General features: G+C 54.4%; 7 protein-coding genes across 7 annotated transcripts; 3 read left to right on the top strand and 4 right to left on the bottom strand.

Moving 5' to 3' along the window:
• Positions 1-777: 777 nt before the first annotated feature.
• On the bottom strand, positions 778-2,115 carry G647_09100 (uncharacterized protein; the record flags this gene model as incomplete). The annotated part of the gene is made up of 1 exon (XM_008733405.1): positions 778-2,115. The coding sequence occupies one exon, from the start codon at positions 2,113-2,115 to the stop codon at positions 778-780; it is 1,338 nt and encodes a 445-aa protein (XP_008731627.1).
• Positions 2,116-2,385: 270 nt separating this feature from the next.
• On the top strand, positions 2,386-3,630 carry G647_09099 (uncharacterized protein; the record flags this gene model as incomplete). The annotated part of the gene is made up of 1 exon (XM_008733404.1): positions 2,386-3,630. One exon carries the CDS (start codon positions 2,386-2,388, stop codon positions 3,628-3,630), a length of 1,245 nt encoding a protein of 414 aa, XP_008731626.1.
• Positions 3,631-3,674: 44 nt separating this feature from the next.
• On the bottom strand, positions 3,675-5,294 carry G647_09098 (uncharacterized protein; the record flags this gene model as incomplete). Its single annotated transcript, XM_008733403.1, has 1 exon — positions 3,675-5,294. The coding sequence occupies one exon, from the start codon at positions 5,292-5,294 to the stop codon at positions 3,675-3,677; it is 1,620 nt and encodes a 539-aa protein (XP_008731625.1).
• Positions 5,295-5,970: 676 nt separating this feature from the next.
• G647_09097 (uncharacterized protein) lies at positions 5,971-6,409 on the bottom strand (the record flags this gene model as incomplete). Its single annotated transcript, XM_008733402.1, has 3 exons — positions 5,971-6,023; positions 6,075-6,307; positions 6,369-6,409. 3 exons carry the CDS (start codon positions 6,407-6,409, stop codon positions 5,971-5,973), a joined length of 327 nt encoding a protein of 108 aa, XP_008731624.1.
• Positions 6,410-6,692: 283 nt separating this feature from the next.
• G647_09096 (uncharacterized protein) lies at positions 6,693-7,892 on the top strand (the record flags this gene model as incomplete). Its single annotated transcript, XM_008733401.1, has 1 exon — positions 6,693-7,892. The coding sequence occupies one exon, from the start codon at positions 6,693-6,695 to the stop codon at positions 7,890-7,892; it is 1,200 nt and encodes a 399-aa protein (XP_008731623.1).
• A 652-nt stretch (positions 7,893-8,544) lies between these two features.
• G647_09095 (uncharacterized protein) lies at positions 8,545-10,430 on the bottom strand (the record flags this gene model as incomplete). Its single annotated transcript, XM_008733400.1, has 2 exons — positions 8,545-10,119; positions 10,167-10,430. 2 exons carry the CDS (start codon positions 10,428-10,430, stop codon positions 8,545-8,547), a joined length of 1,839 nt encoding a protein of 612 aa, XP_008731622.1.
• Positions 10,431-11,220: 790 nt separating this feature from the next.
• Positions 11,221-14,417, top strand: G647_09094 (uncharacterized protein; the record flags this gene model as incomplete). Its single annotated transcript, XM_008733399.1, has 2 exons — positions 11,221-13,768; positions 13,819-14,417. 2 exons carry the CDS (start codon positions 11,221-11,223, stop codon positions 14,415-14,417), a joined length of 3,147 nt encoding a protein of 1,048 aa, XP_008731621.1.
• Between the last annotated feature and the right edge of the window lie 124 nt (positions 14,418-14,541).

Genomic DNA, 14,541 nt, shown 5'->3' with positions numbered 1-14,541 from the left:
GCCACAGCCGACGGCGAGCTGCAGCTATGGTTTCAACCATGGCCAATAATCTGCCCGGCGCTTCATCAACGCATGATCTGACGGGCGCAGCAGAGTGCACATATTCGATCGATATGGCGCGCGATTGCCGCGAGGTTGACAGCTGGAGAAGACCCGGACTGAGGACGAATAGTTACACGGACTGCTGCCAGTGCTTCAGCTATGGTCGGAGATTTCCTGACATGGATCGAATTGCAGACGTGGGCCCAGATGGCCATCTGCCTAAAAATGGATGTTGGGCGGTTGTTGAAACATTGGACCCGTTTCGCTGTTTGAAGCGTCATTGGTCAGCCGCGCGAGTGCGACCGACCACCACGACAGCAGACCAGAGCACCATTTCGTGATCTCGAGTTGATGATTCATATCTACTTATCTCCGTTAGTCTTGCAAGGTCGTGCTGGAGTTCGAGGTTGAGCACTTTCCCTGCGTCGACTGTACTTTGGCCTGCGGTTGCACCTCATTCTGGCCAATGATCGTTATTTGCACGAGACGTCTTTGAAAATGAGCTGAAGAAAGCGGTCCAATACCCGAAAATGCGTACCGTAGCGCATGACAGTCCGGCAACCCAGGAAAGCTGTTTCTCGTGCACCGTAAATGAACGGAGAGAGTGGATCTCGGATGTGGGCTATATCTCATTACTGAACGTAACTAACTGCGCTTGATGATGGACTTCTCGCTTGATAATTTTGTGCAAGCGTCACCACAGTCGCTTCGGTCAACATGTCGAATCATAGGTGCTCAGCTGCTAGCCTTCTTCAATCCCTGCTCTGCTGTCTCGATCAACGGCAGGAGATTATGCTCCCTCAAGATCGGCAGCAAATTCAGGAATGCCTCTTTTGCCATCGCCTTCTCGCCATTGTCGACCAACAGGTCCGCTCGTGTCATCTTCGCAGACAGAGAAGCTGCAGCGCAGATTTCATCTCTGTCCTCAGGCTTGACAGCATCACCGGTGGCGATCGCTTGATCTGCCCATCTCAATGCCGCCCGCCGGGCTGCGGCGAGGGAGTCTTTCGTCGCCGGCTTCCCGTTGATGAGAGGCTTCGGCTTCTTCAACGCCATGTCCATGGTGGAAGCGATGTTGCTGAGAACCTGGGCTTCCTTGCAGGATCTAGTGCCATTGCATGATGCTCTAAGCGGTTGCAAAGTGAGCATGTATAATTGCACGGCGTTTTCCTCCTCGCCCGATGTGGCATATAGGTCGCCCATTTGCGACAGCATGGCAGCAATTTCACCAGCTGTCAACCCCGCTCCATTGTCGTCGGTCAGCCCTTGCTGGGGGTTTTTCGTCTCCTTGACCACCATGCCTACCGCATCAGACAAAACCTGCTTAGCCATGGATGGATTCTGGAGATAGTCGCTTTCATATAGAGAGGATATCTTGATCTTCAGCTTCACGATGCCTTTGATCATATTCGCCCGCAGATTAGCAGACTCAGGGCCAGATTGAATTGACGTATCAGTCCTCAGAGAAAGCGCTTGATCGAGTTCATCCAGCTTCTGTTGCAGGTCGTTTGCGATGCCGTCCAAGATCTCGATAGCCGCCTTGACATGTCCAAACTCCTCGAGCATCTGAGAGAAACGGACTCGAATGCCCACCGTCTCCTTGCTGTAGGGGTCCATGCCTACCTCTTCTGCCTTCTTGATCGCCCCCAAGAAGTATTGCGATGCCGTCTCTGGGTCCGGGGAGATATGGGTATAGTGCAGGGCCAGCCGAAGCTGGTCTTCAACTGCGGGAGGATATGCCGACGTCCCTTTATTCTCTCTGCGCCATTGGTCATAGGCCATGATTATGAGCAGTACCACCGACGCCGTGGAGCCGAAGAGCATGAACGGGAAGAGGATTGGATGCTTGAGCCGGGCGTCGATGACCGCTTGCTCGAGTCGATTCGGTGGGCGGGGGTATCTTCTGGCATTCCGGGTCTGAAACCGGGTGTTGACTGTAGGCATAGCTCGAATCTGAGGTCGATTCTTCGGAAGGCTGTGAAAGCCATTGACAAAAGTTCTCGATGAGCTCGCTCTTGCAGGCTTGAGGCTGCCTAGAAGCTGCATTGTGAGCACACCGGACTTTGTGGCCATGATAAGAAGTATGTGGATGAGCCTCCGGAATCCTCAGAATTGGCAAGAAAGCGTACAAGGTAGGTGATGTTGTCGAGAGGCAAAGCGCAGCACAAACGCGAAAAGTAAAAGTAAGTTCGACCCGGATTTCGCTGGTCGCGTCGACGTCATGCATCTGCTTCACCATCCCGCGCCGCCCAGCCAGGGCTTCGTATCTCCTTCGTATTTGCCTCTGGCAATAATGGCAGAGCAACCGGTCGTGCTCTACCGCACCGCTTGCTCATCGTAATCATGTGTGGACGATATGCATTGGGCATTCGTGCCTCCTTCATCCGCTACCAGCTTCAGCAGCAAGGTATGCCCGTTGACGAAGCACCAGAAGACGACGAAGCCCGGGAGACGTACAACTTCCCCCCGGGTTCATACGGCCTCGTATACCGAGCAGATGTCCCAGATCAAGGTGTAAGAAACACAGAAGAGTCTGAACCCAGCAGTAGTGCACCACAAGACGAACAAAATGAGGAACAGCGGCAGCAGCACGATGGAGCTCAAGAGTCAACGGCGCCTGCAGCCAGCCAGCCGAAACACTACAACTACCAGATCAAGGTCATGAAGTGGGGATTGATCCCTTTCTGGACGAAACGGGCCCCTGACTACGGCTCGATGCTGCGCACAATAAACTGTCGCGACGATTCTCTGCTCGAAAACAAGGGCATGTGGAATACGATGAAGCAGAAGAAACGGTGTCTGGTGATCGCGCAGGGATTCTACGAGTGGTTGAAGAAGGGGCCAGGTGGCAAAGAGAAGATCCCACACTTCGTCAAGAGGAAAGACGGGCAGTTGATGTGTTTTGCTGGTCTGTGGGATTGCGTCAAGTATGAGGATACGGAGGAGAAATTGTACACATACACGATCATCACCACGGACTCGAACAAGCAGCTATCGTTCTTGCACGATCGAATGCCGGTGATTCTCGATCCAGGTACAGAAGAAGTCAAGCTCTGGTTGGATCCAACGAGAAACAAGTGGTCCAAGGAACTCCAGGCTCTGCTGAAACCGTACCAGGGAGAATTAGAATGCTATCCCGTCGACCAAGCTGTAGGCAAAGTGGGCAACAACTCGCCCAGCTTCATTGTGCCGATCGACAGCAAGGAGAACAAGAAGAATATCGCAAACTTCTTCAAGAATGCTCCCACGAAGAAACCCAAAGACAAGGTCGAAGAAGAGCCGGAGGAAGACACACAGACAGTCGAGCACAATGGGACTGAAAACAAGGCACCCTTGCCTGCAACAGCCAGCCCGGTAGAGGAAAAGCACGGACACAAGCGAACACACGAGGACGAGGCCGAAGAAAGTCCAACCAAGAAAGTTGCAAAGATTTCCTCTCCGCCATCTCCCGTGAGGTCCCCTCCGAAAGCCGTTGCAGGCAAGAAGCCAAAGAGTGCGACAAGCAACAAGAATATGACGCTCAAAAGCAGCCCAGCAAGGAAAACCGAGTCCGGGACGCAGCGCATCACAAACTTCTTCACCAAGTGATAGGTTAAGCGAACTCTGACTCTTGCGTGGAATTAGCTTCATCTCTACCACTTCGAGTCAAGCAGCGGTTCTAGATCTTCCCCAAATTCAACATCAATCCACTTGCCTCCGGCGTTCTTGCGAACCGCACGCAAGTGCCGCGCCACAGATTGCGCAGTACTCCGGATATCAGCAAAGCGTTCTCGATCTTTCCTGTATCGATAGAGCCGACGCTCGTTCTCAACATTCCAGCTGGATGTCTCGGACGTGAATAACCGATAGTCTTCGATCGCAGGCGGAGCGACAGGTCTCCATCCGACCTCAAGGATCAATTCCTCTAGCCCTCGCCAGCCGCCATTCCACTCAGGAGCAAGATATTCTCTATGAGGAACAGACAACGAGCCGCTGGTTGGCGACGACGATGGAGAGGAAGAAGGTGAAGGAACCCACTGCAAAGCGGCAAACCAATCTCCACAGCCTGTGAGATCCAGCCACTTCAGACAATACAAGGAGCGACTCAAGGTGCGCAAGATGCCAGCCGCTTCTCGCCAGTTGTTATCATGCGAGATGTATATGTCTGAGCCGCCGTAGACGACAGGGCCGGGACCCGGGGTCTGAATGACTACCCGCGTAGAGGCGGCGTTCGGTGTGAAGGTAGGCTGAGACCAGTATGCCAGCGAAAGGGAGGTCAGGGTCCGCAATTCCGTTGCAAGCGAAAGCAAAGATGACCAGGAAGCGGCTTTTGCACTACCTGATGGAATGGCGAGAGAAAGATGTTTTAGGTTGACGAAATTGGGGGCAGTCTTGGGTACTGGAGGAATCATTGTCGCATTCGAGACCTCGTCGCCGTCGCTCTCAGCATCCCAGCTCTCTGGAGCATACTCTATCGGGGGAGCTTGGACAAATGCCACCGAACCTGTAACGGGACCGGCGTTCTTTGCCACCAGATCCCTTTCCAGCTGTCTGAATGTAGTCCAGTGACCGATTGCATTGCTTAGATCCAAGCGCCGGACTTCGTTCTTCTCTTCAATCTCTGTCTCATGCAAGAGCAATATCCTCAACGGGTCACTCCTCACATGGTCGCCAAAAACGGCGATATAACTGAGCAAAGTCTCTCGTAGTCTGACAGGCAAGTAGTTGAAGTATTCCAGATCATTCTCGGCATGCCACTCCCACTCCGATGCAATCTTTTTCAGCACAAGGTGCTGCAGGGATCCCGGTGGTGGAAATGCTCCATCTGGAAGGTTACTCGTGCGGACCTGAATGCGACGATTTTCGCCATCAGCGGGACTATGTGAAGACCGCACAGAGGGAGGAGCATGAATGCTATCTGTGAGCCAGCTTCGCGGCGGAGGCGGTCCAGGAATACGGCGAAGGCGGCTCGGCCCAGAACTAGAACCGCCGGGGCGAGAACCAGATGCGTACCTTGGTACTGGCGAGGGTGGCGGTGGCAGGTCAAGAACTGCTCTTACCGAAGGGTGTAAAGAGTGCGCATTGTCAAGCACGGGAGGAGTGCGGGCCTCACTTCTCAACTGCAGTCGGCGAGACTCTCGGATTAGGTCATTGACCGAGCGTTGCGAAGACCCCTCATGTTGAGGCCGGGGGGACTTGGACAATGAGAGAGTATGGGGACTGCTCGACTGCGGTTTGATCTGGAGCGCTCGCTGCTGGTGCTTCTTGGGCATGTATGAAGTCCGCGGCAGCGACTGGAGCGGAGGAAGAAGTATGAGGAGGAAGGGAATGAGAAAGTAGAGGGAAGTGGACAGGTGAGATGTGGATGTTTGAAGTCACAGTGTCGAAGGCAACACATCGAGACTGAGGAGTCTGATGTCACTTTGCTTCTTGACCCAAATCCGGCTGCTTTAACTAGGTAAGATATTGACTCATAGCTGCCCAGTGTCCCGTACCATTACCCTGCCTTATGCCGCTGACTGATGTTACAATGCTTGCCTTGATCCCTTAGACTTTGATACAACATCAGAACGCTTCCCCTTCGGCGTGATACTGGGGTGATTTCACACTCTTCCCGCGCTTTGGCGAACGACAGGAGGCAGACTAAGCGTGCCTCTAACCTCAACTTCATCGCGCAGCCGTCTCATCATACCGCTCTTGCTTTGGCAAAAGTATTTGAAGTGGTTCTCTACCGACTATCGCGCTCCCACAAGGTCTCCGAGCTTCCGTCCTTGTTGTTGAGCACGGCACCAATGTCCTCTTTGCCGGAACCGGGGATAGCCACCTCCTGGCAGCAATCTCATCACCTGCGGAACCCCAAGCTCGGGGCGTGATGAAGCTTCGAGGAGAGTTGTTCAGAAGGATTACGACCAGGGACGGGGCGTAGTATATGTAGTTTTCGGTCGGGGATTAGAAACCTGGTGGGTTGAGTCGCTGGCTAACTCTCGTCCATTTGGGCAGTTCTGAGGCCTTGTCAATCGTGATCCAAGCAGCAATTACGTGATGCGCCTTACTGTGGATGCCCTTCCTGTATTTCTTCTCCTTGCGATCAAAGATGGTGTATTTGTCCTTTGGCAGCATCTCTTCCTCTCGAGGCATCTCCTGGTACCATCTCTCCACGGCTTTCGCTGTCACGCAGCCGTTCTTCTGTAAAGCCATGCTGACTGTGTCGACGACTTTATCGACTGCTCTTAGTCGTTTTCGTTGACGCGCTTTTTGCATGGACGAGATGCGCCACGGGATTTTCCTGCAGTCGCAAAGGATTAGCGTCGTCCGGCCAAGGATAGCTCGAGATCCTGGCGACCTACCATAGTAAACCTCCCGACAGAGGGGCGGTTGGTCTGAACATGGTCGACACAGATGTGACGAGAAGGCCAATGGCTTGAATGTGGTTCACGCCGAGTCAAGGTGCAGATGGACGAAGACTGCGGACAACGAACTGCGGACTGGAACATGTGGATCCCCGGGTTTCTCCCAAGATTCCTCCGCAAATTTATTGACAGCCAACAACTGCGGCACGCCTCCACCGCGGTCAGACTGTTGAGCCTCAATTGTCGACGGGCTTTCACCTCCTACGAGAGCCTTTTGATCATGTCTATGCTCCGACGCGTTCGTCTCCTCTACAGCACCCAATGCGCCTCCTTCGCGATGACCTCAACCTCTACCCAAACCTCGAAGCCCCAAGCTTGTTCTGGCGCAGTGCCTCGTACCAGACCATCCTTGCCGTGTCGGCTTTCTCGCGCTTCTTCATCTATGCGCTGAACAGAACGGAAGTCCATGGACTCCCACGCTTCCTCGACCTGCTCAAGTCGCGCGCCGACTACAAAACGCGCCGGCGCGGTCTGCTTACCGTCTCCAACCACATCTCGGTAATGGACGAACCACTGATATGGGGCGTCCTTCCTCTTTCCTTCGCCGCCTTTCACGGCTACATGAACCACCGTTGGAGTCTCGGCAGTCATGACATCTGCTTCAAAAATGCCTTCACGTCGCACTTCTTCACCCTGGGCCAAACTCTGCCTACTCATCGAAGTGCACACTCCCCATTCGGTGGCCCCTACCAGGCCACCATGACCGAAGCCGTGCGGTTACTCTCTAAAATCTCTGCGACGAAGCAGGCATTATGTCCAGTCAATCATCCTAGCTTCCACAAGGACTACAAAACCCCGCAGTGGCCGTGGGACTGTGTCGACCCTTTCTCCGATATCAGTCTTCCACCTTCGTACCCATCGCAACCGAACGATGTCAGGTGGTATCTCTCCCCTTCGCGCTATGCGAGCAATTCGTACAGCTGGGTACATATCTTCCCCGAAGGCATGATCCACCAAGCGGCGGACAAGACAATGCGCTACTTCAAATGGGGTGTGGCTCGCCTGATCCTCGAACCACCGGAATGTCCTGATGTGGTGCCCATGTTCATCGAAGGGACGGATCAAGTGATGCACGAGAGTCGCACCTTTCCGCGCTTCATACCTAGAATCGGCAACAAGATCTCGGTCGCGTTTGGGAAGGAGCTGGATGTTGAGGCTGTCTTTGGCGATCTGCGCAAACGGTGGCGGGATCTGGCGGATCGCCATGCAAGAGAGGCAGGACTGTCGGGTTGGGACGAGGCAATCCTGGGTCTTGTGCCAGAAAACCTGGCGAACCACCCAGAGGCCCTCGAGTTAAGGAAAGAGTGTACAAAACGCGTTCGCGAGGCAGTTCTAGAGGTGAGGAGGTCGAGAGGTCTACCTGATGAGGACCCCAAGAATGGAGTTGTTGAGACGTGGTTGAGAGAAGGGCCCAAGCGCGAAGGCTTGATGGATGATGGCACATGGGTAAAAGACACCTGATCAAGGGAGGAGTTTGGTAGTTCTACGGACTCGGTGCGCTGATCTGCCTGATATCCGCATCGTACTATACGTCCGACGACGAACATCTTGCGTCGGTAAAGGCCGTTCCTGTGAACTCATCGATGTAAGACAGAGCTGTCACTAGAGTTTCCATGAAGACAGAGATACGTTAGAGCTGCCGAGATATTGGCCGTGAACACGTCCAGATCATAATTTGCCCAAGGGCGGGAGAGGATGCTGGTCCAAGACGTAGCTACAGCTGTTGCGAACGCCACTCACTGGCAGACGCCATGTGCTCGCAAAAGTACCTACGCTCCATTGAAGGTATAAGAGGCATTTGCGAAAGCACAAACTTCATTCAAAAGCTATGGGCTGTGTCATCGACCAAAGCGGCCCTACCTGCAGCCTCTGGGGGTATCTGTGGTAATTGAACGCCTGCCGACTAGTGGCGCCTTCGCTTTTCCAAGATACTGTAGCCGCCTTGCTTTCCAACAAGCAGACCGTTCAACAACATATCTGCGCGTCTCACGCCCCCAGGCTGCTAGAAATACAGTCATAGTCCGCCCATATCACCTCGGGCGGTCCCAGTTGTTGCCAGCATACCCAAAACTCGAGACGTTAACCATATCCAACTCGTGCGATAACCAACTGCCTATGCCGCCGCAGCTACTTGCTGAGAAGCTGTGTTTGTGGTTGGGTCATCACCAGGACTGGTCTCGGCCCAGGAACCCCACAGACCTCTCTTTGCTCTGATCCGCAGAGGAAGACCTATTGCCGTATTGCCCTGGTCGACTTTGATTGCGTCTTTGGTTGCCAGGACTAGCACCTCGAAGAACATTTTGGTCGCATCTTCCTTGCTGGTGCGTCCTTCTGGAACGAGATCCTGCAGAAGCACTGACTTCCTGGCTGGTGAAGAAGGATGAGCTCCTCCAGCATCGCCAAGTTGGTCACGCAGAAGATGAACTGCATGCTTCGTGCCGAGCGAGATTGGACCACTGTCAGCGGGATGTACAAGAGGCATGGTGGTGTCGTCAAACGTGTCGTCGCCGCCGTGGATGCCTTCGTCATCTTCGCCTTGGACGACGTCTTCCAAAGCAGGGCCTCCCTCGCTCATAGGTTGTAGCAGAAGGTCATCAGGAGCTGGTGTTAATGGTTGAGCCTCGTCAAGATGAACAGCCTCGTCCTCGACTGCGTCCTCAGGACCTTCCAGCCGCGGCGACTTCTCACTGTGCTCGTCCTCGCTCAACCCACCAATACCGCTATCTCGCTTTCGCTTCCGCTCTCCAGATCTCATAACCGTTTCGAAAGATAGCAGACCCTGTAGTTCAGAAGCCCAGTGCATTGAGCGGCCATCATTCATGGCATTGGTGACGAAATCGCCGTTCTTCTGCATGCTCATAAGCGTCAGGAGAAGAGGGTCCCGAGGGAGAAAAGATGGAGCGCGGAGAATCTTGGACCGATCCTCTGCTTGAGCCTTAATCTGTTTGTTGTGAAGGACAGTCTCGGCATCCGGAGCAATGGGCTTCTGCTTTCGGATTCTTTGTCGTTGCTGCGCGGCCACCTCTTCGATCTCTTCTTCCTCCGCCAGCTGGACCTGAAAACTTCGATCAAGCTCGTCAAGGAGTTCTGGGTTTGCCTCCGATAGCGGAGACTCTGTCTCTCTCCGTTCCCTTGCGTCTTCAGCCGTCTGTCGTAGTTGCAGGGTCTCGTCATCTCCCGACACCAGAGGCTCCTCCTCGCCAACGGGTGGAAGCGTATCATCAGCCATCTGTACATCGGGCTGATCTAGCATGGGGACATCTTGGTCAAAATCCAGGTTGAGGCCGTCTTCATCATCGTGCAGCAGCCCTTCTTCACCGAAGATCTCATCATCAGCAGGTTTGGGGGTTGCAGCGTTTCGCCCGACGTTGATGCTGACAGTAGTATCATTCATGGCCATGTCATCGCCGCCCGTGAAGTCGAGGTTGAGATCGTCATCATTGTACAAGGGCTCTTCGCCTGGAGTGAGCATCGATTGCGTGCTGGTCTGCTGAGGGTTCAGCGAGCTGGTCCAGTCTTCCCCCAGGTCTTGGGTCTGGCCATCGGTAATGGCTGGCTGTTGGGTCATATTGAATGTGAAATCCATGCTAGAGAACAAGTCATCAATGGTGAGTAACTCTGGTAAGTTGAGATCAACCGCGGCAGTAGCGTGGGCCGGAAGGTCGTGATTATTAGTCGATTTGAAGGTCTGTAGCCCGGTTAGAATGCGACATCATACGGAGGCAGGTAAAATACCATGCGAATCTTGATAAGCGCCTCATTGCAGTCGTCGAGCAGATACCGCGCCTTTCGCCCGTAGATGCGCACAACACCCAGCATGAGCTGGCCGCTCAGGCGCAGCGCCATAGGTTCATGGCCTCGATCCACGATTGCGCCTACGCTGCTCTGGATATCCGACTGCAGGATCTGTGACTTGGAGAGCTTGCGCTCAACGTTCGCCGCGAGCCAGACCCGCGCCAGCGGCCCGGTCTTGGCTAGGAGTTGTTCTGAATAAAACATGATGGGCGGGAGGGGAGCTGTCGAATCTTGCGATCGATCAGATTGACATTGGGACGAGGTGGGAAGCAGGTGAAACGGGCGAGAGGTGGCGGTTGGAAGGAAGGACGACGCGTCGAAAGTGGGATGCTTTGTTTTTGCGGCGCGCGCGATGTCTGAAGCGGAAGTGATATCAAGAAGATCCAAAAAGATGCTGAGCGGAATATCAGCACGACAGAGACCGCGCGCGGAGGCCGAAGGAGGAATGCGAGGGTGGTGATACAGTCAACGGGGAGGGAGGTTGGTGGTGGTTCATGTTATGAAATGATTGGAAGAGGAGCGGACGCAAGGAGTGAGTGGCAGAGTGGCAGAGTGGCTGGGCGGCGCCGCTGCTGCTCGATGATGTGGTTCGCAGCCAGTTTCGGGTGCACGGTGCCAAACGGTCGCGCCTCGGCCGACCTTCCGCGCCCAGCAAACTCCACAATGAAACCCCCGGAAGCGGAACCCGCAAGATTTCGATGTGCCAGCGGCTGCGCAGCGAGAAGCGCAATCTCAATAATCTCACAACAGCCTTCTCCGTCCTCTGCTACCCGAACACGCGCCGCTGCAGAAGATCGCTCTCTTGGTGAAGCTTACAAGGCGGATTAGTAGACTTCCTCTTATTATAACAGCCGCGTCGTCGCTACTGGACCAGTCGACTTGCCGGCGTTCCTCAGCGCGTCCTCTGCTCGCCCATCATTTACACGACTCTCTTTCGGATTGCATCCTTGGTGGAGGATGGGGTCGCGCTCGCTGATATAGTTACGATGCAATCATGTCATCATTACTACCGGTGTTCAACGCAGAACCTCAAGCGAACAGACCGCGTAGTCCGGTTCCGCACTATGCTTCCACATCTTCGTCGATAACCTCCTCTTACTCTCTCCTCACCCCCCAGCAGACTGCCGAACGCTTACAGACCTCTACCACACAAGGTCTACTGCAGACTGAGGCCCATGCGCGATTAGCAAAAGATGGACCCAATGAGCTTCCACATGAAGAGGAGGAGCCACTATGGTTGAGGTTCTTGAAACAGTTCAAGGAAACCCTTATACTCCTTCTTCTCGCCTCGGCCGCCATTTCCCTTTTCATCGGGAACAAGGATGATGCTGTCAGTATCGCCCTTGCTGTCACGATTGTCGTGACGGTCGGCTTTGTGCAGGAGTACCGGTCCGAGAAGTCATTGGAAGCCTTGAACAAATTGGTCCCCCATTTCGCCCATGTCAGACGCTCGGCCCCCAGGCACACGACCAGGAGTCTTGCTAGTGAGAATGGAGCGATCGAGATGGAACCACTGGGAAATGGGAGTGCGATTCCGCCCGAAGAGAAGACGTCTACCACAATTCCAGCCTCTCAGCTTGTCCCTGGCGACCTAGTCATTTTCTCCACCGGTGACCGCATCCCTGCCGACATTCGAATCACGCATTCCGCCGAACTGACCATCGACGAGTCGAACCTGACAGGCGAGAACGAGCCGGTGGAAAAACATGCCGCTGCTCTTGAGCGGAACAAGGCTCATCATGAACACCACGGCACACCCGAGCCGTATAACGCCGCAGGCACGGTTGGTGCTGATGTGCGCTTGAATGAGCAACACAACATCGCGTTCATGGGTACATTAGTCAGGTCAGGCCACGGCGAAGGGATCGTGATTGCGACTGGGGGAAATACCGAGTTCGGAACAATCTCGCTGTCGCTTCAAGAGATCGAAGCTCCACGCACGCCTCTGCAACAGTCAATGGATTTGCTTGGGAAGCAACTCAGCTACATGTCGTTCGTTGTCATTGGCGTTATCATCATAATCGGTCTGATGCAGGGCAAGCAGCTGTTGGACCTCTTCACTATTGGAGTGTCTCTGGCGGTTGCGGCAATCCCTGAGGGCCTCCCCATCATTGTCACAGTCACACTTGCACTTGGTGTGCTGCGAATGGCAAAGAGAGGAGCTATTGTCCGCAAGCTTCCCAGCGTTGAAACACTCGGCTCGGTCAACGTGGTTTGCAGCGATAAAACCGGGACCCTGACCCTCAATCATATGACGGTGACAAAACTGTGGCATTTTGACATCAGCAGGCCGGCCCCTGTGGATCCGACCGCAGAGCTCACGACAGCCACAAAGACCATTCTGCGCATCGGGAATATCGCGAACAACGGCCGTCTCGCACAAAACGCGTCCGGAACGCCAGCAACAGCCGCCTCTGCTGCAGTGCTTTCCTCTACTAGAGATAGGTCCTCCACAGTGACAAAGAGCAGATGGCTTGGTCAGCCAACCGACATCGCTATGCTAGATTTGATGGACGCCTATGGGGAGGATGATATTCGTGAGCAGATCGGTCCCCGTACAAGCGAGACCCCATTCAGCTCGGAGAGAAAGTGGATGGGCGTGGTCATTGGCAGTGCTCTTGGCGAGATGACCAATGGTTATGGGCTTGGTTCGGAGACTGCCTACATCAAAGGCTCGATCGAGCAAATCTTGAGCCGATCAGACACATACTTGACCAAGGACGGGCGAGAAGTTGTGCTAGACGAGCGTGGCCGGAAAGAGGTCCATGCGGCCGCTCAGGCAATGGCGGAGGAAGGACTCCGAGTCATCGCTTTTGCGAGTGGCGTGTTGAGGAACCAGGCGCGGCAAGGCAGCCGAAGTTCTACACCAGGTCTTGGGGCTAAGAGACCGAGCGAGCCGCAGACAGACGCCTTCACCGGTCTATGCTTTGCGGGTCTGGTGGGCATGAACGACCCGCCGAGAAAGGATGTTAACAGGTCCATTCGGCGGCTGATGAACGGCGGCGTCAAGGTCATCATGATCACTGGTGATGCTGAGACCACCGCGGTGGCGATCGCAAAGAGCCTTGGGATGCCCATCAATCCAGCATCATCAAGCTCAAGATCCGTCTTGCGTGGTGATGAGCTGGACCGAATGTCGGAGCAGGAACTGTCAGAAGCCATTGTCAAGACAACCATTTTTGCTCGTACCAGCCCTGACCACAAGATGAAGATCATTCGTGCACTTCAGGCTCGAGGAGATGTGGTTGCCATGACGGGCGACGGAGTCAATGATGCGCCTGCACTGAAGAAGGCTGACATTGGAATCGCGATGGGGATGCTGGGAACCGACGTGGCCAAGGAAGCCGCCGACATGATCCTTACCGACGACGACTTCTCGACAATCCTGCGAGCCATCGAACAGGGGAAGGGCATCTTCTTCAACATCCAGAACTTCATCACGTTTCAACTGAGCACGAGCGTTGCCGCTCTGAGCTTGGTCCTCCTGAGCACGATGTTTGGGTTTAAGAATCCGCTGAACGCCATGCAGATTCTTTGGATCAGTAAGTCACATCCTGGATCTAACCCACGTGTCCGTCGCTGACCAGTCTAGACATTCTCATGGATGGCCCTCCTGCGCAGTCCCTCGGAGTCGAACCCGTGGATCCTCGAGTCATGACGCAGCCACCACGCCCTCGCAATGCGAACGTGCTCACCAAACGCCTCATCCGCCGTGTCCTCACTTCAGCTTCCATCATCATGATGGGCACTCTGTTCATATATCTGCGAGAAATGGTTGATATCGACGATCCAAATGTGGACCCCACGCTTATCAACTCGACGCCTCTCCGCGTCCGCACGGTCACAAAGCGTGACACCACCATGACGTTCACGACATTCGTACTTTTCGACATGTTCAACGCTCTCACGTGCCGCTCGGAGACCAAGTCCGTCCTGTTCGGCGAAATCAAACTTTTTGGAAACAAAATGTTCAACTACGCCGTGGCCGGCAGCCTCGCGGGCCAACTCTGTGTTATATATTTGCCGTTTCTACAGCGGGTGTTTCAGACCGAGGCCCTAAGTCCGTGGGACCTATTCTCCCTGGTGTGCATGACCAGCACTGTCTGGTTGGCGGACGAGGTCAGGAAGTGGGCTGAAAGGAGAAGGAGTTCGGGACGCTTGCCGAGTGTTGGGTATTCGGCAAATGTATAGGCGACGGCCGAGTAAGCCTCTGTATGGCCGGCTGCATGGGGCTGTGTATAGATTATAGACTCAAACGGTCCTCATTGAATACCGCATACATTGCCAACGATGTCATCGTGGAAACAAGCAAGGC

The sequence above is a fragment of the Cladophialophora carrionii genome (genome assembly GCF_000365165.1).
Source record: "Cladophialophora carrionii CBS 160.54 unplaced genomic scaffold supercont1.9, whole genome shotgun sequence".
Classification (NCBI taxonomy): Eukaryota; Fungi; Ascomycota; class Eurotiomycetes; order Chaetothyriales; family Herpotrichiellaceae; genus Cladophialophora; species Cladophialophora carrionii.
Note: the sequence above shows the minus strand (reverse complement) of the source record. Positions and strands in the feature narration are given on the sequence as shown.